Source organism: Pipistrellus hanaki (assembly GCF_964339955.1).
Source record: "Pipistrellus hanaki genome assembly, chromosome: 10".
Taxonomy (NCBI): Eukaryota; Metazoa; Chordata; class Mammalia; order Chiroptera; family Vespertilionidae; genus Pipistrellus; species Pipistrellus hanaki.
Window position 1 is genome coordinate 11,825,013 of NC_140512.1, and position 24,279 is coordinate 11,849,291.

Here is a 24,279-nt window from a genome sequence, read left to right on the forward strand (position 1 = left end):
GAAAGCCAGTCTCTTATGCCTTTTGAATATCCTCATCTGAGTTCCAAGAAATGACAAGCAGACCTCTGATGGCCACCTACCCTACGATATTTGGTAAAAAAAAAAAGGCTCTTGGGTGATATGCATAACCACATCTAGAAAATGTCTTTATTCCCAGGTTTCTCCCTCAAGGGGAACCATATTTTATTCCTAAAGCAAACAACTAATTATTCCCATTTATAGTGTGGTTCTTTTGAAGTAGAGCATGCATTTTGATTGCATGTTTTATTTATAAGTAGAAAATCCACAGACTACAAGAAGTAAATTCACCTAACTAGAAATGATTAAGACACTGAAAAAATTGCCTTGATGCACAAGTACATAGCAAACCCAGCTCTGAGTCCCCAGGCTTCATCTGCCTCATGTCCCCAAGCCATAGTGCTGGCACTCTCTTTATGTGAACCCGTTTCTTCCTTAGTTCCCTGTGGGAAACTTCGGTTTGCTCCTTGCCTCTTTCTCCTCTGTCCTGACCTCCATCCATCCCATTGCTTTCTTTCCCCGAGGGCACAGCGCCATGCTCCTAGGGGCTCACACACTCTGTCACACAGCCACGGGACGCCATCCCAGAGTCAGGGACCCCTCCTCCCATACCTAAGCTCAACTGGGAAGATTCAGTGTCTGAGTCACTCTCACCACCTCCTCCGCCGCCTCCTGCTGGGACTTGCTCACAATTTTGGCTACTAGAATCTTCTTCTGGCCTCTCTGTGGCAATGGTTCGCTGAATATTTTGATACCTTTGCATCAGAAAATGGAAAGACAAGAGTTAACTTTTGTTTATTGGTTGGGGCTGGTGCTACGAATCAGATTACTGGGGAAATCTGGAAAATGTTGTCTTGGATGTCTGGGGAAAAAATGCTTAACATTCCCACAAGAGAGCCAAAACAATTAGTAAGACAAGTGTCTCTGGATGGTTTCACTTCTATTTGTTTTGTGTGATATGATAAGTTTCAAGTATGGTGACTTCTAAGAAAAAAACCCACCAACATAAATAATGAGTTATAAAAAAAAAATAGCCTATACCCTGGCTAAGTCTAAAATAAAGCCATGGGAAGTAACTTAAAATGTTACAATTAAAATATCAAATTACCTCTATATTATTGTAATAACAAACTAGAAGAGTAGTTCTACCCACTTACTTTTACTTGACAAGAAACTGATATGACCAGCAGGTATGTGGAAATAAAATCATGCTGGCAAAAAATAAAATATTTTGGCAGACAAATGTTTTCTGATTATTTGAAGGAACACTTTATTTTTCTTTCCAAATTGGGGATTTAGTCAGTTGGCCAGCCAGTTAGCCACTTTGCCAGGTATCTTGTATTAAATATTGACTAACTCTTCCAATCTGCCCAGGCTCTGTCCTGGACCTCCAGGTCAAATAGAAAACTAGAATATGATATCACACTCTAAACCCACATAGTCTAGACGGAACTCTATATAAACCATGACTCTAGTGATGTGAAAAAGCTTTCCTAGATGTGTAAGAGGTATGTGAACACAGATGAGGAAACACGTAAAGTATATTTTGAAATCAGAGTATGAACTTGTTAGGGAGAAACTATAGAGAAAATAACATGTCCCAGAGAGTCCACCCTTGGAGAATTCTGAATAGCTCGGCGATGGACCTCAGGCAGGGCTAGGAGACCAGCTGAAGGGAGGCAGAGAGCACCTGGTTGGTTGCTACTGGCAGCAGTTTGAATGGAATTAGTTCTCCAACTTGAGCTGCAGAAAATGTGCCTGCAAGCATAATCTGGCATACAAATTCTACAGAGTTCATGGAAAACTGACACCCTCGGTGAATACCTACGATGGGGGCGTGGGACTCCGTGAGCCTCTTGATTAAGCACACCTATTTTCAAACTTGGGCCATCAAGAAGTTCAGAGGATTCCCCACCTTTAAATGACTCTCAGGTTTAGCTCATCTCTTGCCACCAAATTCTAAATCTGGCTTCCTAAATACCTCCTATGCATGAGTTTCTTAAGATGTAAAATTAATCTCTAGCCTCCCCATGCAATCTGAGCAGAAGAGGGCCACGGGGTTTTCTTTAGCTGCCATTCTCCTTTCACTCTGGCTCATAGGGGCTCTGGGCGTGTTGATCACCAACCGCTTGTTGAGTTGCTCCATCTGCTGGATGGACCCTGATCTCCGCATCCCATCCGGGGTGGCGGCTGCAGTGGGACGCTGCCAGGTGGTCGTGCGGTTCACGTGGTCCACATAGAAGACCCGCCCATGGCTGTCAATGCGAGCTTCCCAGTCTAGCATGTAATAGAAAGGCAAAATGAAAAACCAAGGACAAACTATTGATCCACGTGAAACAGATGCCACCTCCAGGTATTTTACGGTTAGAACTCACCGTTGGTTACTAGCTGAAGCCAACCCTATCCACAGACCCCTATCCACACAACGTCTGAGGCATTGGAATGGCATTGACATTCCAGAAAAGGGCCTACTGGGTTCATATTCTCTGCTGGGCCATTGTAAACAGTAACTATAGTACCTCAAATATGACCTATGTTAAATTTTAATAATTTCTAAAGAGAATGTCTAATGTTTATTTTATTCCTTTCTTTAAATCTTTTCATCCTGTCAGTCTTGTTGGCTACTCAAATGACAGAAGACTGTAGTTAAAACCAGTTTTAACTATAGCTATGAAACACTGTACGTGCAACTTTAGATGATCTCCATCTAATACTTGGCAATTTTAGTTGATTGTCATTTTTCTTGAGAGAGATTTGATATCTAGGATTTCAAACCATCCTTTTGATAAGTTGTAAATTGACAGTGTATATTAAACCCACTGTGGCTGCCACATAGTTCTTGACCAAAATTGATAACAACTATTAACAAACATCAATCTTTTAAATACTTCTTGGTTGGTAAATAAGCATCCCAAACAGTAGAGGGAGCCCAAGGTAAATATGAGTTCCTTTGCTTCTCGAAACAATAGCCAAATCAAGGGTGGAGTCATAGTTATATGCTACGTAATAGATGCAGGGGCTGGGTGGGGAGGGGGTAGATGAAAAAGTCCTCAAAGCTGGAAGAGCTGGCAGTAAGATATACATATCTGAGCTGAACATGGAAAAGCAACATCTGCTATACCAAACTGTGCAAAGCTTTTAGAGTCCACATGTAAAAATGTGGTGGAAATACTAGCTTCATGATAAAATCATGCTGAAAAATTAGACTGAAGAAAAAGCAAAAATAATTGCAAATGGAGGGAAACCATTCAGCCTTTTAGGTGAGAAAAGCCATAGCTTCTGGGAGTACATCAGATACTAACAATTCTATTGAAAAATTATCATTCAGATAATGACATAGCAACTCTCAATTTTTTTTTAAAAAAAACAACTCAATATATTTATGATTTTATAGGTGCATGGCATATTTGTTTGAGAATATTTTGCTTATGCCTGACATTTAACTGAGGAATTGCTAAAATGTCTGAAGAAAATTAAAATACTAGAAAACACCAAATTTAACTTGGAAAACAAAACAAAGGAAAAATGTAGTCAGATGGCATAAACAAAGCCTAGAAGGTTTTGATTAAAATTAAATTCTAGACAACCCAGCTATCAACTGTTAGTACTAGTAAAGTGAGCTTGTTGATAAAATTGTGTGTATATGTAACTACTAGATAATTAATTAATCTTGAACCAAAATTTTTTAATGTCTGTGATTCCTAAACTAGTAGCAATCAGACACTTCCTTTTTCTTGAATCCAACAACAAAAATAAGTACTAACCTTAAAAGAGTATTGTGCTATTCAACTCAGTTGAACAAACTCCTCTGAGCATTCACTATGAACTAGAAACCATGCCAGGTCCTGAGGGCAATTCCCTGAGTAACATACTCTTGCCCTCCAGGCACTCAAGGTAAAGAAAGGATTCTTTCTAGTTTCCTAAATTCTCTAAGGAAAAAACACACACCTAGAGAATGGTGCAGCAATAATTTCTCTCTGCAAGGTTCAATATTTCCAAATCACTAATATAAAAAGATAAAAGCCAGACAGATAGGCCTTTCTGTCAATATATGGAATACATAGAGCTAATTATACACTTTTATAAATATTCAGAAGAAGAGTAAAGTAGAATTAGAGCTTATAAGCATACTTTATGGGTTGCTTTGTTAAGAATTAACTTTCATATATTTTATAAACCATATTGTATGAAGAGAAAATTTCCAAATGGAACTTCAGGCCTCAGCATGACCTGCTGGATTTGGCAATGTGATGCCTAAACAATTCCTAAAAACGATACCTTACTGATGCTGGGGCAAGTTAGAATGACTTATTTTCATCAATTCATTTGTAGCTGAAGTACCTATCATATACTAAATTATATATTTTCCATGCAATCTAAGAACAACAAGAGCCTAATAAAGTATAATTTTTAGTTACTATACTAGCAAAAGTAAAATTGTCCTTTTTTTTTTCTTTAACAATTTCATACCACGTTTGTAGTCTTGATTTTTCTCTTGAATTTCAGTCATACATCCCATCATCTACTTGTATCACTACCTGGATGACATCTCAAATATAACACTATCAAAACCAAGCTTCAGAGTTTTCCCAGCCAAACCTGCTCTGTCTGCAGCCTTCCCTTCCCATCTAAGTGAAAGCAACTCCATCCTTCCAGGTAAAAATTCTTGAAGACCTTCTTGACTTCTATCTTTCTCTTACACATCACCTCCAATCTGTCAGCAAATCTACCCACAAAATACATGTCCAGAATCTGACCACTCCTCATCACCTCCATGGCTCCCCACTGGCCCAAGCCGCCATTATTTCTTACCAAGGCCACTGCAGTACACTTTTGTTGGGTCTCACACTTCCATCTTTCCTTCTCACATTTAATGCCAACACAGTAACCACAGAAAACCTTTAATACCTATGTCAGACAACACCTCTTCTCTGTTCAAAACCCTACAATGTCCTCCTTTCATCCAGAGTAAAAGCCAAAGTCCTTAAGAGGTCTACCAGGCCCTATTTGGGCTGGGTTCCAGTATCTCCTTGATGTCATCACCTACTCCAGACACACTGGTCTCCTTGCTGTTCCTCAAACCTACTAGGCAGGCAGTCATTTTTTTTTCTTCCAGAAAGCTCACCCTCCTCAATACTTGCATGGATTATTACTCTTTTACCTCCTCTAAGTTTAGCATCAAAGATTGCCTCCTCAATGAAGCTTACCTGACCACCCTATTTAAAATGGCAAACCAGCCACCCCCAACAACTCCAGATGTCCTTACCCTGCTCTGCTTTTGTTTTTTGTTTTTTGGTAGCATGTGTCATCTTCAAACATGTTATATTATTTCCTCTTTAAAAAAATTATTTTATTATCTGTCTCTGTCAGACTAGACTGTAAACTCCATGAGGGCAGCGACCTTTGTCTATTTGATATCTCACACAGAGTAAGGACTCCATGAATATTTGTTCAAGTGAAATCATCCATGTACTCTTTGAGACTATCTAAGTAAATTCAGTTATTAGGCTTCACTATAAACTTTTAAAATATTTTTAAGTATCACACGAATAGAAAATCAAAACCTATCTGGAAATTTTATTTCCATTATTTAAACCTGCTGATGCAATTATTTGAATTAGACTTATATATTCAATTTTTAAAAGTAATATCTACTATAACTAGTAATTATTCTTGCATGGGTTGGAAGTCAATTCATGCGAACATGCATTGATAGATTATTTGTTGTGGGGTAAGTGTTCCTTCCCTGAAGAAAACATGCTATAAATATTTATCAGATAAGTGTCAGCTGGGAAGTATCTATAATGTCACTGAAATGTTACTATTCATTTATGGAATACCCATAAGTCAAATAAATCAATCAATCAATCAATCAATCAATCAGATGTCAATAGTTAAAGAATATAATGTTTGGCTTGGCCCACCCTTAAAAATGGCTTTCTTTTAAATGTCTACATATTAAAGGTACTCACTGTTTTCTAACTGATAAATTATAACTGACTCAGAGAAAAATGGTGTAAATGAAAAATGTATCACATTAGCAAGAATAGATGAGTTAAAGGATAGGCATTTTTCCTTTTCAAAACTGTTACCACTTTATGTAAGCACAAGCACCAGAATGTAAGGAAACACTGATTCTTAGCATCCTGGAAAGATCTACAGAACTTATCAAGTCTTAAAGGTTATCTTTGCTTGAAAAGCAAGCCTAAACCAAAACAGATATTACAGAACATATGTGATGTTAAGTGGGTGTCAGTTCTTTCTTGTAAATTCATTATAATGGATTACCATAAGGTTAAGGATAGAATGACATCTAGAGACTACCTAGTCCAAATCTGGCATTTAGTGAGGAAATTAAAGCTTTAGTTTACAAATAAGAAAACTGAGTCTCTGAGAGAGTAAATGGTTTTCCCAAGTTCAAATGACTAGTTGGATAATTATTACTTGTTAGATACCAGGAGAAAATGATATTGAATGCTATTCCTAAAAAAGACAATGTTTTTCTGAACAACCCTAAGAAGTACAGAAGAAATCGGAGGCTGTCACCTATCAATGCAATCTGTAGCAAGAAAAATGCAAGCTCATGGGTCCTGATGGGTTGAAATGTTTTATTATATGGAGATGCTTGCTACATAACAGGTCTAATGGTGAACAGTAGGACTATTCAATCTTGAACTGCAAATTTTAAAACATGAAATAGTAAAATTTGGGACTTAAGGACTATGTACAGTTGGCAAGTACTTATTAAGAAATGCTCTCCATTTCAGAAGTTGAGGAGCACTAGGTTATCTTTTCTAAATCACATCCTGAAACCATTCGTTAAAAACCCCAAACAATTTTTATAGTAGGTGCCATAGTGGAGTTGAGGGAGAGTTTGGATGTTTACACACAAGTTCATACTGACCTGTTTAGGTTTGGCGGGAAGAGTTAAGGCATAGAGTTTAAAAAATAAAGCTTACTTGGTGGAAGAGGCTCATCGATTGTTGGGTAGTGATGATGCTCAGGCCTCAAGGAAGGAAGCTGGTTTACTGGCTGGGAATTATGGAGTATAGGATATTCACCTATGGACAAGATAGTCAAGACATTCAGGTTCACTCATTGCTATGGCAACGTGTTAAAAAAAAAGCAGGACCGTAAACAAACTGCTATAGAAAAAAATCCCAAAGAATGGGCAATCTATTTTTGTGTCAGTTTACTACAACCACAGTCATTCATCAATGAAGGAACAGAGGTAATTATTTTTTTTTAACCTCCAAAGAACATAGCCAAACACTTCATGACTATGATCTATACCACACAGATCATATATGTAGGATCAAGGTCTGATTCTGTAACCACCTGAATTGTCTTGATGGGAGGATGGCATCAGAAAGAAAACTAGCAGAGCCTGACTTGAGCCCAAAGAAATAGGCCTGTTTGAGGAAGTGCGGCATTTCTGAGGTCCCATGAAAACACAGTGGGCCAGTGCAAAAGTATCGCTCTTGTTTGAATATTCATCAGAGGGCTGCCAAGAGGCTGTTTTTCAGATTTTGTTTTCGGAATGAAACTCTTAGATGGTGTCTTTCCAAGATGGGGTTAAGGAACCGGTTGGTCAAGAAGGTGAATTCCTTTAGTATAGAAACTAGCGGTTGGGGTTGGGGGGTGGAGGAGCAAGGAGCCATGGGATTTCGTGATTGTTGCATGCTATTTTGAGGAAGAGTCAGAAAAGCCAGAGTGTTCTGGAAAGAGAAAAGGACAAGAGACAAAGATAGTAGATACGAGGTAGGAAGACTGAGACAAGAAAACTTGAAACACAGAAGTGAGATAGGAGGAAGAAGAGAGACGAACATGGACAAATTTTAGAGGTAAACATATTCACAGAATGCATGCCCCAACTATTACAGGCATATCTAATAACACCGTCAGTCAGGCTTATCATGAACTGAACAATGATCTAAAATGGTGCTCCTGCTTCATGATGTTCTCAGGTTCTGGGTTACACTGTGTGTAGAGTGGCCATGGGGATGGGAGGCCTACAGCACCAGCAATTGCAAAAGTAATTGCTCTTGGTCTTTGGAGAGCAACAGGCCGGCAGGCCAAGAGACAGCTTCCATTCAGACTGGTGTCTCCTCTTCTTCCTACCTCACGTGATCCTGGCTTTATCGCAATAGCCCCTATTGGCCAGAGGACAAAGGCCAGACCTTTTCCTTCTTCTGTCCTTCATGGCTGATGCAAATATTAAGTGTTCCCTTATCCCTTAGGTCAAAAAGGAGAGAGACTGGTAAAAACAGCAGTTAAGACCTTTGTGGCATTTCAAGTTTCAAATATTTTCCAGAATGCCCATACATGGACAGGATGATTATTTCTCCTAACTCTAGATCCATAGAACTGATAAAAAGTAAAATAAATTAATTAGGAAGTTAGATGGCTTTAATTTAGCAGTGTAATTCCTACAGCTAACAGAAAAACAAAAAAAGAGACGTATTTAGGAACAAAGGGTTCTTCTAAGTTTAAATATATTACACAACTTCTTGTGTAAACTCTGTTACTCAAATCCTTGGGGGTCTCTGAGACTTTAAGAAAAGCCAGGGAAGGTGTGCGCCCCTCATATCAGTGCACAGATCCTTGTGAACTGGTTCCTGTTTCAAAGATGTGCTCTGTTTTTTAGTGGATCCCACACGCATGTCTGTTTTTATATATGCTTCACGTCAGAAACCAAAAATGATGGTATAGTTGTTATGTCATCAGCTTCTGTGCTTTTATTAATAATTTAGTTGCTTGAAAAAAAACAACAACACAAACTTACCTCCTGTAATTAATTCAACCGATCAGATTAATTACTCCTCCAAGCTAACGGAATATTGTTGCTTGCAGGGGTTAATGGAGCTGACCCCACCTGCTTGTGAACCCCAAGCAAATGCAGTCACAGGACTGACATCACTCAGCCAGCTGAAAGGATGGAACGCACAGGAGAAGCAAAGGATTTTGTTCAGCAAGAGGCTGAAGTGCCACACAATCACCCTTGCCTCAAACACAAAGCAAGAGTTCAGAACTTCTAGAACTTTCAAGAGGGAAATATATTCCACTTGAAAAGTTAGTCTCACTGCTTATTTGCCCTGAAGACGCCTCCCTGGAGGGGAGGCTGAGGGCTTTACACGTATCCTCATTTAGTCCTTCCCATAACACTTTGAGGTAGATTCTACACTTACACCCATTTTACTAATAAGCATGGAGCAGTGACGTAACTTGGCTACGGTATCATGGCTAAGAAGTGGCGGGACTGGATATAATAAACCCAATCTCCAGGGCTTGAGATCATAATCACATTACAGTGCTCTTAGAATTTGATCCTAAGAAAGTTTTTAAAAACCATTTTATGTTGAGGTTTAAAAAGGAGGATTTTATAGAGAGAAAAGAAACAAAAAGTAGATAAAGACCACATCCTCCATAAGCTGCTGTAGACTCACCTACCTGGGCAAGGGGCGATAGTGATTCTACTGGGAGAACAGGGCCCACATGCATATATTAAGTGGGTTGTATCGAAGCCCTGCTTTCTTAGAGCAAATGCCAGCGAGGGACAGATCCACAACGCTGACACCCTTAGCTCAGGACTCACTACTGATGGCAGGAAGACTGGCTGCAAGGAAGTCACATGCTAACACATGTGCAGCTTTCATGAGATCAACAGTCCCTCTCAGGAATCTTCCTATGGCCCCTGGTTATCACCATAGGGAAGTGCTCAGGTGCTTCTTAACCTTTTCCGAGTTTACAGCCTACAGAATTCAGGAATGTAGACATTTCTTTAGAAGTTGCACTGCAAAGATTTCTGCTATAGCCCTGAAGTACCTTTCTGGGCAGTTTTCCCCTGATAGATAAGGGAATGGACAGTGTAGACTGAGCTAATTTTCAATGAACTGGTGTGGACTGTCTTCCAACAAGGTGGTCAAAATATACCCTAGAGGCTTCAGTGGTTGACAAATAACAAATCCAAATTCATTTTTGTATGTTTCTGAGTTAAGCATTATTACATTTTCAAATGTAAAAGTGTTAGAAAAAAATAGCTGTTGGGTGTGAATAGTTACTAGATGTTGCCTCTTGAGTCACAAAGCCTAAAATATTTACTATCTGGCCCTTTATGGAAAAAGCTTGCTGACCTCGAGTCCAAAAAATTCCTGCCAGCTCCTAGTTACACTCTTCTATGTGTGTGTCCCCAAATCTCTTCATATGGTAATTATTTTTAATTGTGTTTAATTATTGAGTATTTCCATATGCTATGTGACTTTGTTCTATTTTCCCACACCCAGCATATAGCATTGGGCCCAGAACAAAGAAAATATTCGTGTCATCTTTGCTAAAGAAAGAAACTGACCATCCCATGTTCACTGCCACGGGTTCCCTCCACATGGTGTCCCACTACAGGTTTCCTCCCTGGGTTTCTCTTCCTTTTCCATTTTTTTGTTGTTGCACTTTTTCTTATCACACACACCCCTTTTCCTCACTCCTTCTTTCTCTGAAATGCAGCATTGGGCATTGTTAAAATGATTTTTGTGTGCTCACGTTAGTTCCTGTAAACATTTGTAGGTTCACGGATGCATTTCTTTAGGTGCTGAGAATGCAAACATCAAGAAGATACAATTCTGGTCTTTCAGGAGTTTACAGTTTAGAGACCACACCACCACATTTGATTTGGAGCCTAACTTAAACAGCATTAGAGCAAAATAGCAGCACCTGCATGCTTCTCTTTGAAAACAACCAAGCTATTTCATCTTGTCCTTTGACCTTCGAATTATTTCCCCCTCTGTCACTGTCACTTGCCTGGAATGCAAATTAATGTCATGTATGATTCTAAAGCATGACTAAGAAGGACCTTCAGTGGCTAAAATACAGAACACATTTTAAAACTAGAGGTGGCATCTTTTGAATTAGAATCTTATTTGAAACAAAGCAAAGCATTCATATTATCCTCCTCTTCCAATCAGCCTAACTAGCCTAAATAAGTCAATAAAAGAAGAAAAAGAAAAAACAAAACACAGAAACACTAAAAAGGAGAAAAGCAACAACAGTAAAGAGAACTGAGCACTAGAAATAACGTTAAATTATGAAAGCTATGCAGACTATTCATATCTATCTGTACACAGGCTAGTTAAACTCTAAAAGAGAGGTAAAAATCAATGTCCCTCCACTTACATTTATTGCTAAGCTTTAATAAACTTTGGGAAGTCAGCAGATATTTCCACATAGTCCCACCTTTTCTGCTTATGTCACCTGATACTGGCGTGGATGCTCTGGGTGCTGTCAGGTCAGGAAGGGGAGCATATACACTGCCCACAGTGATAAGTGAAACAGAGAATCCCATGTACACGTGCACACTCACACGTGTGCACTGGTAACCCTCAGTGTATATCTGAGAGGTGGTGGGGTGTAAGCTCTTTGTAGTCACAAAGACACACACTTACAGGACAGGCACACACCCTGGCAGCAATCCCACTGGGGACTGATCCTCTCTCCCTCTTCTCTCTAAACCATGTTGGTTAGACCTGGGTCCCCCTCGTGAGTCCTAGTCTCTCTCTCTCACTCTGATCAGGTGTGAGGTCTAACCTTCTCTCCGATTGCTCGGCCCTGCCATGGGGGGTTCCACACCATTCACGGCTCTTGCCACCCTCTCGCTCCCGCTCCCGGCGGGGGCGGCTGGCTGGTCGGGCCACGGCCCGGCCGCGTTCACGGACTCCAGGTCCAGCTCCGGGCTCTGCGCCGAGTCCGGCAGCGACTCGAAGGCGCTGTTCTCCTCCTCCTCCTCCTCCTGCGAGGAGAAGACGGTGCTCTCGGAGATCTTGGCGCTGTCCAGCGAGGAGAAGCGGGTGTGGCTGGTGAAGCGGTTGCCGTTGTGGTAGCAGGAGCTGTAGCAGGAGGAGCTGTAGCAGGAGGAGCTGTAGCAGGAGGAGCTGTAGCAGGAGGGGCTGCAGCAGGACGCGTCGCAGCCCTCGAAGCTGTGGTCCCCGCCTTGCCTGGGGCTGCAGTCGCTCTCGCTGCCCGTGCTGGGCAGCGTGTCGCCATCCGGGGCCGAGCTGGGGGCCACGCGGGGGGCCATCGTGCCGGGGGCAGCCCCCCCAGGGTCCTCCACACCCTCTTCCGGAGCAGGCGGCTCGGCAGCTATCGTGTCCCCGTCACTCAGCCGGTCCTTCTCCGCCGTGTCCTTGAGCGTGGGCTCCTCCTCGGCGCCCTCCTCCTCCTCCTCCCCGCCGGGGCTGCCGGCCCGGGCCAGCGGCATGCTGTGCAGCAGCGTGTGGATGCGTATGTAGTGTGTCCGCGGGGTCTCCGGGTCGCTGCAGGCCGACGCGATCACGTTCTCCAGCTCGGACACCGGCAAGGAGCAGGGCCTGCTCTTCCTCTTCCCCGAGGGGCTGCCCCGCAGCTGCAGCCTGTCCTCCAGCTGCAGCCTGTCCTCCGGGGCGGCCAGGGCAGGCAGGCTCTCATCCCCGCCTTCCGCCTCCTCCTGCACCGGTGCCTTTTCCTCCTGCCCCCCAGCCCCGCTCTCCTGGGCCGCCTCCTCTGCCGCGGGATCCCCAGTGCTGGTCTGGGCATCACCGTCCTCCAGCAACTCCGGTGGGGGCGCCTCCCCGCCCGGGGCCAGCCCCTCGGCCACCTCTTCCGCGCTCAGGGTGGGCTCCGTGTCCTCTCGCCCCAGGTCCAGAAGCTCCCCAGCCCCATCGGGTGCCACAGAGACTGTGTCCAGGTCGTCTCCTGCCTCAGTGGTACCTGCCGCTTCCTCCACGGGCTTGGCGAGGCCCAGGCTGGCGTTCCCTTCCGTGGCCAGGGCGCTGCCCTCCCCGGGCTTCTCGGACTCGGAGCTTCCCGGGGGCTCCGGTGCCTCCTGCAGAGGGTCCCCCAGGTGGCTGGCCGCCAGGCTGTTCATGGGGCTGTCCTGAGTGCCCGCCGGCTCGGCCTCGGTACCCAGGGACATCTCTTCATCATCTGCGGACAAGAGGAGAACGTCATTCCTTCCACAAGAGAGCATGTTGGGGTTGGTGTACTCTGCCAGACATGGCTCCAGACATACTCTGGTACTATTGTTAATCTCCACTCCATGTCTAATCACATGACATTAGGCTAGGACAGCGATTCTCAACCTTTTTAATGCTGCGACCCCGCCTCCCACCCCCCTTTAAAAAAAAATATATATATATATATATTTTATTGATTTTTTACAGAGAGGAAGGGATAGAGATAGAGAGCTAGAAATATCGATGAGAGAGAAGCATTGACCAGCTGCCTCCTGCACACCCCCCACTGGGGATGTGCCCGCAACCAAGGTACATGCCCTTGACCAGAATCAAACCTGGGACCTTTTAGTCCGCAGGCCGATGCTCTATCCACTGAGCCAAACCGGTTTCGGCTAATGCTGCGACCCTTGAATACAGTTCCTCAAGTTGTGATGACCCCCAACCATACAATTATTTTGTTGCTACTTCATAATGTAATTTTGCTACTGTTTTGAATCATAATGTAAATATCTGTGTTTTCCAATGGTCTTAGGCGACTCCTGTAAAAGGGTCGTTCGACCCCCAAAGGAGTCGCAACCCACAGGCTGAGAACCGCTGGGCTAAGACAAGACATGAAGTTCATGCTGAAAATACCTGGGTGGATGGAGGAAGTGATCTCAAATCGGAATTGCAGCTGTCCACTCACATGATCTGTTGGGAGCCTGCGGCCGAGTGTGTAGCTGACCACCCTATCCCTGGGAGGAAATAAGCATCATCACTGAGCTGACCAATACCTCTTCTCCCAAAGACCATACCCGCAGGTGAGACAGGCATGCCCCGGTGGCCCTGCTATGAGGAGGTGGTAACCTCCTCCAGGACTTAGAAGCTGGTCCTAAGGTAGAGATGGGGATGTGCATCTGATCAACAACAATGAAAAACCTCAAGGAAACCCTTATAAAATATTCTAAAGCAGCAGTTCCCTTTCTGAAGCACTCCACAGGGTCTTTAGTATCCACTCTTAGACATTGTGTATTTACTGCAAGACCTGCACCTGCTGCGGGCACTGTCCATTTTAAGGATGTACTTGGAGCATGTCAACATGCACAGAAAAACCAAGCAAAGGAAATTCATATCTTTTTTTTTCTTCTCTTTAGAACACAAGATGGCAAATTTTCTGTAAAGTGCTTGTTAGTAAATATTTTCGGCTTTGTAGGAAATGAGGTCTCAGTCCCAAATACTCAACTCTACCGTTGTAACATGATAGCAGCCCGAGACAATAAGTGAACTAATAAGCTGTGTTCAAATAAAACTTTCATTAATAGAAACAGAAATGAATTTCACATCATTGTAATGTATCACAAACTATTACTTTTCCTTCGCTTTTCCCCAACCATTAAAAATGTAACAAGCTCATGGCTGCACAAAAACAGGTGTTGGGCCAGATTTGGCCATGGGCTGTCGTTTGCTGACTTCCACTTTGGAATATTGGATAAGGATTTCAACCACATGAGTACCCGATGGCGTGTCTTTCCAGGAGTCTCTGAACCGGCATGGAAAGCTTTCCCAAGAAGCGCTTGATGATGGGGCGGCTCTTGGCAAACTTGTCCTTCACCTCAATTTCCAGCACGTCCGTGGGCAATGACACAAAGCTGAATTGCTGCAATGGAATAATGTGTCGTATCAGCTAACTGAGAGTTGTGAAGGCTGGCCAATTCTCAGCCCATCTGCCTTGGATAATGAAGTCATTGGTAAAACATCCCAGTGGCAGTATCTATGCAGGGTGCCCCCCCCCTCCCCAATGTATACACAGTTGATAGCTCAATTTTAAAAATGAAATGTATTTTGTTATATAATGCCTTATAATTGTTCAAAGTGTGTGTATACATTTTTTGGGGGACACCCGATATATATAGATCAAGGTCTTAGAATGCTCCACGCCCTGTTTATCAGTAAATGAGTAATAGCAATGATGAGGTGCTTAAAAATAAGGTAATTCTCTGAGATTCAATTAGTGAAGTCAAGTTACCTTAAAAAGAAAGAATGCTATCAGGCATCACCATACTTGACTAAAGGTATCAAAATTCTTAAAGTAAGAAAAACACACAAAATCACATATAATAAAGGGAATGTACTTTTAATAAATAACTCAGTATCTTTTTTTCATGATTAAGATGGCAGAGATTTTTTAAAAGATTGATCATACCTTATGTTCTTGAGAGTGGGAAAAGACAAGCACTCCCACGCTGTATTGATGGGAATGCAAATGATTCAATCTTTGGGAAGGGAATTGGCAATATTTACTGGCATTTAAACTGCAAATTCCATTCAAAGTAGAATTCTACTTCTAGGAATTTTCCTTCTGTATTAACTTGCCCAAGCATGCAAAATAGATATTTTCATGGAGGGGGTTCAATGGGGCATTATTAACAATAGCAAAAGACTGGAAAGACTAAATTATAGAAGTTTCAGGTGCACAATTCTACAATACATCATCTGTACACTCTATTGTCTGTTTACCACCCAAAGTCAAGTTTCCATCTATTACCACTTATCCCCTCTGTACCTTCGTCCATCTCTCCTCCATTCCACACTCCCTTTTCCCTGGCAATTACTACTGTTATCCTTGTTCATGATTCTCCCCCCCCCCTTATTTTTTCTTTATCATTCAATCCCTCAACCCCTCACAATTAGTCACCCCCCTCAGAAAGAAGCCTCTTGATTTTATGTACTATAAATTCCTGTGGCATATTGCATTATCCCTAGGAATTCAGTGAGTAGTCCACAAATAATTGGTGAGAATAGCCAGGGCTGAAGGGACAAATAACATAAAACTCATTATTTCATGCTAATGGTACTATCTGTGCTTTAGAATCTATTGATAACCAAAACAGTAGGAAGCTTAAAGTATAGCTCCATTTCCCTTACGTACACTTAAAAGCTCTTATACTGCTCTTCTGCGTCAGGGTTAATTAAGCCTAGGAAATAGGGTATAATTTAAGAGACAATGAAAAAGTATTTGCCCCCAAATATCTTATTAAGGATGTTTGAGGACTCTACATTAGAGATGGTCTACTTTGAAGAATTAAGGAAGGAATCTTGTCCAAAGCAAATGTCTTCAGTAGGAGTAGTACAGTAGGAGCCCAATGAAGATAACCTGAGGCTCCGATTGAGGATAATTGATTTTCCCCTTATATAACCAGTGTAACTCACGTGGCCAATCTGAGATCTGAACCAACCTGTGTGTTCTGCAAAGCTGCACTTTTACATTAAACTGTGGCCACACTCATGTCCTAAACTTCCCTGCTCCCCAACCCACACACTTTGCAGGTTATACCCTCATGCTAAACCTAGTGAACTAGGCAACTTTCTGCTAGCTCTCAAGGATAGGACTTAGTCCCTGTGAGGCTGAGCCTGACACGTGGCTTTGTTGAGAAACATTCTAGCTCCCGAATTGCGGAGGAGACACGTTTAGGACATGAGTGTGGCCACAGTTTAATGTAAAAGGGCCTTCATTAGACAAAACAAACTATTCAGTGTGCCAGCAAATTGCCCGCCAATGCGTAAACCAGGAAGATGGAAGGAACAAGTAAGCTTCCTGTCTATTTAAATCAAGCAATATGTATTTTAGGCCTTACTCAAGGCCTATTGATTTAAAGACCATACGTATGAAAAGAGTGTGAGAATTCTCAGATCAAAATGTTTCTCTTCCTTCTCCCACACAAAGGCAGAGGAAAAGGCTGTCATGCTTTCAGGTACAGGTTTAGAACCAAATTAAGTGACTACGATATGGCTACTGAGGGTAGGTACCTCCTTGAGGGACTCTATCAAGAGCCCTGAAAGTTGCAACCCATAGAGAACATGACTCCCTTTTAAGACCGAGAGGGCCCCAAATGTAGCAGCAGAGTTTAGGGGCTCCAAGAAAGGAGGTAATCACACATGAGCTACTTCATGCTCAGTCACTCCACTGGGTCCCTTAGGCTTCTTTTCAGGGCCCACGGCACTCACCTCGGTCAGCCAGATGGGGTTCACAGTGTTGCCTATGATTTTAGATCTCCTCTCCTGCCCGTGGTGAGGGAGGGCAGGGAAGATGCTGTGCTTCCCAGGCTGAATGGAAATCTTCAAGTAAGGATCTGGGTTGAAAAACATCCCTTTCTTCAACCCCATGGCCTGGAAATCTAGAAAATAAACGACATTGTGTTTCAGTGAAGTTCATATCGGGCCTTTCCTAAGAAGAAAGGTCTATCTACAACTTTAAAAATTATTTCACTCTTTAGACTGTTTCCACCTCATTTCAAATGTGGACTGATGTGTCTAAAGAAGCCACTATGTGAAACATTTAATGGCATTGGTGAGAAATGCTTATAATAAACATAACTGGCATTATAGTCATTATGCTTTTTAAGAGGACCACTGGGCCTTACTGGACTGGACTGACGTGTTTTTCAGGCAGGCTAAGATAATGGGGTTGGGTGAGCACCTGAGGGTCACCTCAGAAAACTTGGGTTGACCCTGAAGGAGGAAATCCAGGTAAAAATTCTGGAAAGTGGAGACATAAATAAAGCAAGCATTTTAGTCAAATAATAAATATGTTCTTCAATATCGTCTTCAATAATAAGAGAGAATTGGAAGAAATAAAGAGAAATAGGAGGGTTAAAGGAGCAAAGAAGATGGACAGTGGAAGAATGAAAAAAGAAAGCATGGCCTCTGTGGAGGTGAGTGTACACAAGTGAGCAGAGTTTTGAATAACTGTGCTGTCAGGAAAGGTGAGGCTTTGAAAACTGAACTGTTCCTTGGCAGTGAGTCTGTAATGAGCTCACCTAGCAAAGACCATTTCATACGCCACGATTTATTGCTGGAGGAAATAAGTACATTCTCTGTGACTCCACTAGGAGAGGACTCACAGAAGCTCACGTCTGATTCTCTCCAGCCATCACCCCAGGCGCTGCTGAGTAGCCATGAGTATGATTATATGCTGAGTTCTAGTGGATCATCAAATCTGGGGTGGTGATAGATGTAGATTTATTCATCATAAAATAGTAGTGCTACTACCATCACCTCTACCAGGTCCTTTTTATTAGCTAGTTACTAAATTCTGGGATCTATGTATACTATGACCTTCAAATACATTATCTGATTTAATTCTAAACTATAAACCCTATAAGGCAGATATGATACTACTAATTTGAGGAAGAGAAAATGGAGGCTTATAAATTAAGTGACTTGATGAAGTTGTCAGAGCTGGTCAATATCAGAAATCAAATTGGAATCTGTCTCTTTGATTCCCAAGTCTGTGCATTTAACCAACATATTATATTACTTTTCAATAAAAATACCAATATTGACATAGGTTAATTTCTGAAGTATAAATAGGTGTTGTTGTTTTTTGTGTGATCTCTGAGTTTATGACCTTTATTTTCTTTCTTCCTGAATAACCTTTAAAAACATTTCTGTTTCTTGTCTTTTTTAAAATTAAGTTTATTGGGGTGACAGTGGATAATAAAATTTTACAGATTTCAAGTGTGTAATTCTATAAGGCATCATCTCTATATTGCATTGTGTAGCCACCTCCCAAAGTCAAATCACCTTCAGTCACCATGCATCTGACCCCTTCTAACCTTCACTAACCCAACAGCCTTGTTTGTTCATTTGTTGCTTTAACTTTTATATCACACATAAGAGTGAAATCATATGATTCTTAACTTTTTGTGCCTAACATTTTGCTTAGCATGATATTCTCAAGATCCATCCATTTTGTCATAATTGATAATATTTCAGCTTTTCTTTTAATATTCCATTGTTTGTATGTACCACTTCTTTATTTAATTATCTATTGAGGGACAATATGGTTTCCATGTCTTTGTCACTGTGAATAATGCTTCAATAAACATAGGGGAGCACATATATTTATGAATAAATGTTTCAAATTTTTCAGGTACATACCCAGAAGAAGGCTCACTGGGTCATATGGTAACTCTATTTTTAATTTTTTGAGGAATCTCCATACTGTTTTCCATACTGGGATTTTGATGGGGATTGCATTAAAACTGTATATTGCTTTGGATACTATGGCCATTTTAACTATGTTGATACTTCTAATTCATGAACACAAAATATCCTTTCACTTATTTGTGTTTTTCTCCATCTCTCTTAATAATGTCCTGCCAACCAACTGCCTCTCTGAGAAGGAGATGGTAGCTGGGTGTCCAGGTGAGAAGCCTTGACTGTGGTGGAGGACTGAGGGGGAGACCACTAACAGTCCAGGGGCCCTAACTGCAGCACTCATCACTCTTGGCCCCACCATTCCATTAAGCCCCATGCTCAGGGCTAATGTAAATGGTACTGTATTTTTAATTTCAAATTCTACTTGTTTATTGCTGGTGAATTGAAAGGTGATTGACTTTTTGTATATTAACCTTGTATCCTGTAACTTTTCTATAACCGCCTATCAATAAATCATTAGACACACATTTCCATTACTGGTGCTCACTTAAACATGAATAGCTCCAGTTGACTGTCCATCTCTCAAGGACAGTGCATGAAAATGATCTCAGATCTCTGACAGTTATGGCGTGTAGCAGTTGTTGGGTTGTCAACAAGCTAAAGCAACAGTTTCTCAAACTGTACTCACCAGAATCCTAGAGCTTCATGCCATTGCAATTCCCCAAAAACCACTTAAGATGAAGTGAGTGTGTGGAGCTCTGAACTTTGTAGAGAATTTTAGCCAGAGCAACTCATTTTTTTCTTTATACTTTTCATGTTGAGATTATTTTATATTTACAGAAAGTTGCAAAAATAGTACAATGTCCTTTACCCATTGTTAACATATTACAGTGCTATGGTACATCATTGAAATGAAAAAATTAACGCTTAACTAAATACTAAAATTAACTCTTAACTAAATTACTCTTAACTAAATACTATTAACTAAATTAAAGCCTTTACATGGCTTACACTGTTTTTTCCATGAATGTACTTTTTTGAGCAGCTTAATTGGACTTAATTAAGATTTTATTTAGACAAAGGGTCTGCCAGCTGCTTCTCTCCCCAGGATTTCCCTTACTTCCACTTTAGAAAAACTCTCAATTACTGCTACTTGGCAACGGAGGGAAAGTAGAATTAGCAGTTTCTCTTCTCATCATCTCAAAGTGCTTATGCATCTATTATTTATTGAATCCTCCATATCCTCATGAGGCCAGGGGAAATGAAGCTGATATTTTTAATTTTTGTTTTACAGATGGAGAAACTGAGGCACAGAGAGGTTGAGTAACTTTTAAGTAAGAGTCAAAATAAAGCGGATCTCCTAATGGTTGACATTTTTGTTCTTTCCACAAGGCCTTCAGTAAGCAAAACATACCTGAGAGAGAAAAGCTAATCAGCCTCCGACTTCCTTGCTCCTGGACAGTTTCATAAGAGCCAATGCTTTTAAAAATCTGTAAGAAGACAAACGGGAGACAAGCATTGTCATAGATATATTCCAAAACAAACATGTCTTATTAAGTTATTTCTCTACACCCTATGAAGGCAGCAGCACTGTGACTTTATTAGACTGTTATTGATTAAAACAGGCTTCTAGCAGTCTAATGTCTTTTCCCAGTAATAGAGTGGAACGAGGTGTACTTTTCAGAGAAATGGAAATTCAAACATTATTGTAATAGTAGAGCCTCTTTGTAAGCACTTAAGTAAACAATGCCCTTTTACATTCAAATTTGCAAAAATTTTGAGATGCATGTCTGTCTATCTAACTATTAATAATCTATCAGTGTCTCTGTCACACACACACACACTCTCTCTCCAGCAAATGGAAAAGTGAAGAAGCCCAGAGTTAGTTCTGACCAAAGAGGAAGAGATGAGACTTACAGGAGCTGCTGAATTTTTGACGGTGACACTTGGGGTGGTAGCTCTCAGGGCTCCACTCACTCCATGGTAGTATTTGAAGCAAATCTTAGTTTCACCTGAAAGACAAAAATAAAATGGGATTGAGAAGTAAGGTATAACCCAGGAAGAAGTAGCCAGGGCCAGAGAGGACACCATCAGGAACTGCAACCTAGTTCTTCCCCAGGACGCTGAGAAAGCAGATACCTACTCGGAAGGGCTCCCGGTGGCTTACGGGCCTCACATTTAGAACACAGAGGCTAGCAGTGACTTTTATACAGAGCCTCTCACACAAACTGCAGTTCAGGGAGAAGCCTGCACTAAGCTGCCCGCCTCCTGTACTGAACAGCCTTTCTGAACTGTGTTCCTGCCATCCAGCCCCTATAAGGCACTTCCTGGAATACTATTTCAACCAATAGGGCCGAGGCTTTTCCCAGCCAGTCAGAGCTGCACAGCTCTATCCCCATCAGCTTATTCACTGACCAATCAGAGCAGTGCCTTTTGGAGCAATGGAACTGTGAGAAATCAGAGTCCTTACTTGCACGAGGAGGAAACAATCAGGGACCAGGGAGGAGGACTTCTGTTTATATGTCAGCTCCCCTCTTGCTTGAGTGGACACTTTCCCTTCCCACCAAAGACTGAAGACTGTGCTTCCTCGGCTGAAACACCAAAGATGTCTCCCTGGAGCACAGTGGAGCAGACCAGTGCAGGGCAGAGCAGAGGGGCAGGAAGTGGAGCACAGAAAGTCAACGAGGAGCAGAGCACTGCTGTCCTGTTGGAGAGAAGCCTGGCTTCAGGACGCTCTCACCTCAGGGCTTCTGAACAGCAGTGCTGTTTTCACAGCCATGCTATATCATAACTGAGCTGCCAGCCATGCTGTATTCACAGCTATGCTGTGTCACGATTGAGCTGTTTGCGTTGAATAAATTTTTCTTCTTCAGGGCACCTCCAATTGTAGATTCCTGTTGGTGGTGAATATGTGCCAATGACTTTGGTGGACACTCCCATAAGCCAGGCAGGTTCCAGTTGACAATGATAGTCAACTTACAGACAGATCTGACTTCTTTCTAAAAATGTGCCATAGAAAATTGCTTTGGCCTTAGCATTTTTTACCCAAGTAGAATCTGTTACTTAGATTCCTCTTTTAGAGGCTATTCTAAGAGGTTATTTCTTTGAAAGCCTTAGTTCTAAGGTTTTTAGGTAGTTTGATGCCTACCACCAGTCTGTTTCTTATGTAATTTCCTGTCATATAATTCAGTGACTAAAAGCTTAGAAATTTGGAGGAAGACTTTGAGAAATTATATAAACACATAGATGGGAGGCATATTTTCTAAATGGTGGCACACATCAATGATAAGCTCTCTGCATCATGTTTTTTTTTTTTTCCTCTTTCAAATTTCTAGAATATAAGTAGCAATGATATGGCCTTGGGGAATCATGCTGCCTGGGTTTGAACTTCAGTTCCATTACTGGAAATCTGTGAGACAACGAGCAAGTCCACCTCTTTGCACACCCTGTTCTTTATGTGTAAATGGACCAACCATAATACGCACCTCATAAGATTTTGGATGATAAAATAAAAATGCTTAGAGTTTAGTTAAATGCTCAGTAAATGTTAGTGATGAAGAAGAAGGAGAAGATGATGATGATGATGAAGATGACTGCCTGATTATGTTATGACTCCATTATTTTTTGATATCTTTTTTTTTTTCTGGAGAGGGGAAGGGAAGGGCCCTGGTGAAAATCCTCTGCTTTCTATGAAAGCCTTGGAGAGAGGACCCTAGGAAGAGGTTTCATGATATTGGAGCTTGAGATGTAATGTGCTATCAAGATAAACCAGGGCAGAGCTCAAACTCCTGGCTCTTCAGAAGTGTGGATGAGTGGTTATGACCTTGATCATGCACAGACCATAGGGATAATAGTTTGGGCAAGGTATCATTCCTGATATACAGTCACCAGACATTCCTGTAAGCTTATTTAACAGGGCTGATGTGTTACCAGTCCGGGAGCACCACTTACAAGAAGTAGCTGTAGCTGTTTAGGAAGAGAGTCTGCAGACACTGTAAAACTTGGGAACTACTAACTCTCTACTCAGGATGAAGACTTGCACAAATGACAACCCCGGAGTCAGATCTTGTAACCCATGCACAGATCCCCAGAGACAAGCACAGACTGCCCTCCTGGGATGACCCCAGCCACCTTCGTGCCCATCTGTTGTATAATTGGATATTGTGGTAATTAGCTTGCCATGCCCTTCAGACATGGCCTCACCCACTTGGCTGTAAGTCTAGACACAGCTCCATCTTAGTTAGGTCAGTTTCTCTCATCTGACCCACATAGTCTCCTGCAAAATTTGGCCTCTCTCTGCCCTCATCTGCCCAAAAAGACATTACTCAGACTGATGTCAGATGGTTTACTTCCTATGTTTTCTTCTAGGAGTTTTATGGGTTCAGCATCTGTAAAACAATATGATCCATCACATCAAACAAAACCAAGTATGAAAAAAATCAATAGATGTAGAAAAAGAACTTGACAAAACTCAACATCCATTTATAATAAAAAGACTATCAACAAAGTGGGTATAGAAGGATCATATCACAACTTGATAAAGGCTATATATGACAAGTTAACATCATACTCAATAATAAAAAGCTGAAAGTTTTTCCTCAAAGATCAGGAATAAGACAAGGATACATACTTTCACCATTGTTATTCAACATAGCACTGGAAGTCTTAGTCACAGCAATCAGATAAGAAAAAGAAATACAGGCATCTAAACAGGAAAGGAAGAACTAAATTGTACCTATTCACAGGTAACATGATACTTTATATGAAGAACTGTAAAGGATCCAACAAAAGTTAATAGAATTAATTCACGAATTCAGTAAAGTAGCAGAAAACAAAATTAATATACAGAAACTTGTCATGCACTAATAATGAAAAATCAGGAGAAATGAAAAAATCCCATTCACAAATGCATAAAAAAGGATAAAATAACTAGGCGTAAACTTAACCAAAACTCTACCTGTAAGAGACTGAAGAAAGAAATTTAAAAAGACACAGTTAAATGGTAGGATATACTGTGCTCACAGATAGGAAGTATTAATATTATTCAAATGACCATACTACTTAAAGCAATGAACAGGTTCAGTGCAATTTCTATCAAAATACCAATGTCAAACTTTTCAGAACTAGAACAAATAATACTAAAATTTGTATGAAACCACAAAAAACCCCAAATAGCCAAAGCAATCTTGAAAAAGAAGAACAAAGTTGGAGGTATCATGATTCCTGATCACAAACTGTACTACAAAGCTATAATAATCAAAACAGTATGGTACCAGGAGAAAAATAGCAGCAGCAGCAGCAACAACAACAAAATCCAGACACACAGATCAATGGAACAGAACAGAAAGCCCAGAAGCAAACC

The 24,279-nt window shown here is 41.4% G+C and overlaps 1 protein-coding gene across 3 annotated transcripts in view; it reads right to left on the reverse strand.

The window, feature by feature from the left end:
- HECW1 (HECT, C2 and WW domain containing E3 ubiquitin protein ligase 1) overlaps nucleotides 1-24,279 on the reverse strand; it is a 99,610-nt gene that overhangs the window by 32,322 nt on the left and 43,009 nt on the right. For 2 of the 3 annotated variants that reach the window (XM_084896921.1, XM_084896923.1), the window contains 9 exons: nucleotides 20,835-20,929; nucleotides 20,332-20,407; nucleotides 16,983-17,152; nucleotides 14,492-14,634; nucleotides 13,632-13,732; nucleotides 11,596-12,969; nucleotides 6,978-7,079; nucleotides 2,145-2,295; nucleotides 631-773 (listed from right to left, as the gene is read on the reverse strand). In XM_084896921.1, coding sequence (XP_084753047.1) covers nucleotides 631-773; nucleotides 2,145-2,295; nucleotides 6,978-7,079; nucleotides 11,596-12,969; nucleotides 13,632-13,732; nucleotides 14,492-14,634; nucleotides 16,983-17,152; nucleotides 20,332-20,407; nucleotides 20,835-20,929 — 2,355 coding nt within the window. The remainder of the gene's footprint in view (nucleotides 1-630; nucleotides 774-2,144; nucleotides 2,296-6,977; nucleotides 7,080-11,595; nucleotides 12,970-13,631; nucleotides 13,733-14,491; nucleotides 14,635-16,982; nucleotides 17,153-20,331; nucleotides 20,408-20,834; nucleotides 20,930-24,279) is intronic. The other variant, XM_084896922.1, reaches the window with a different exon arrangement.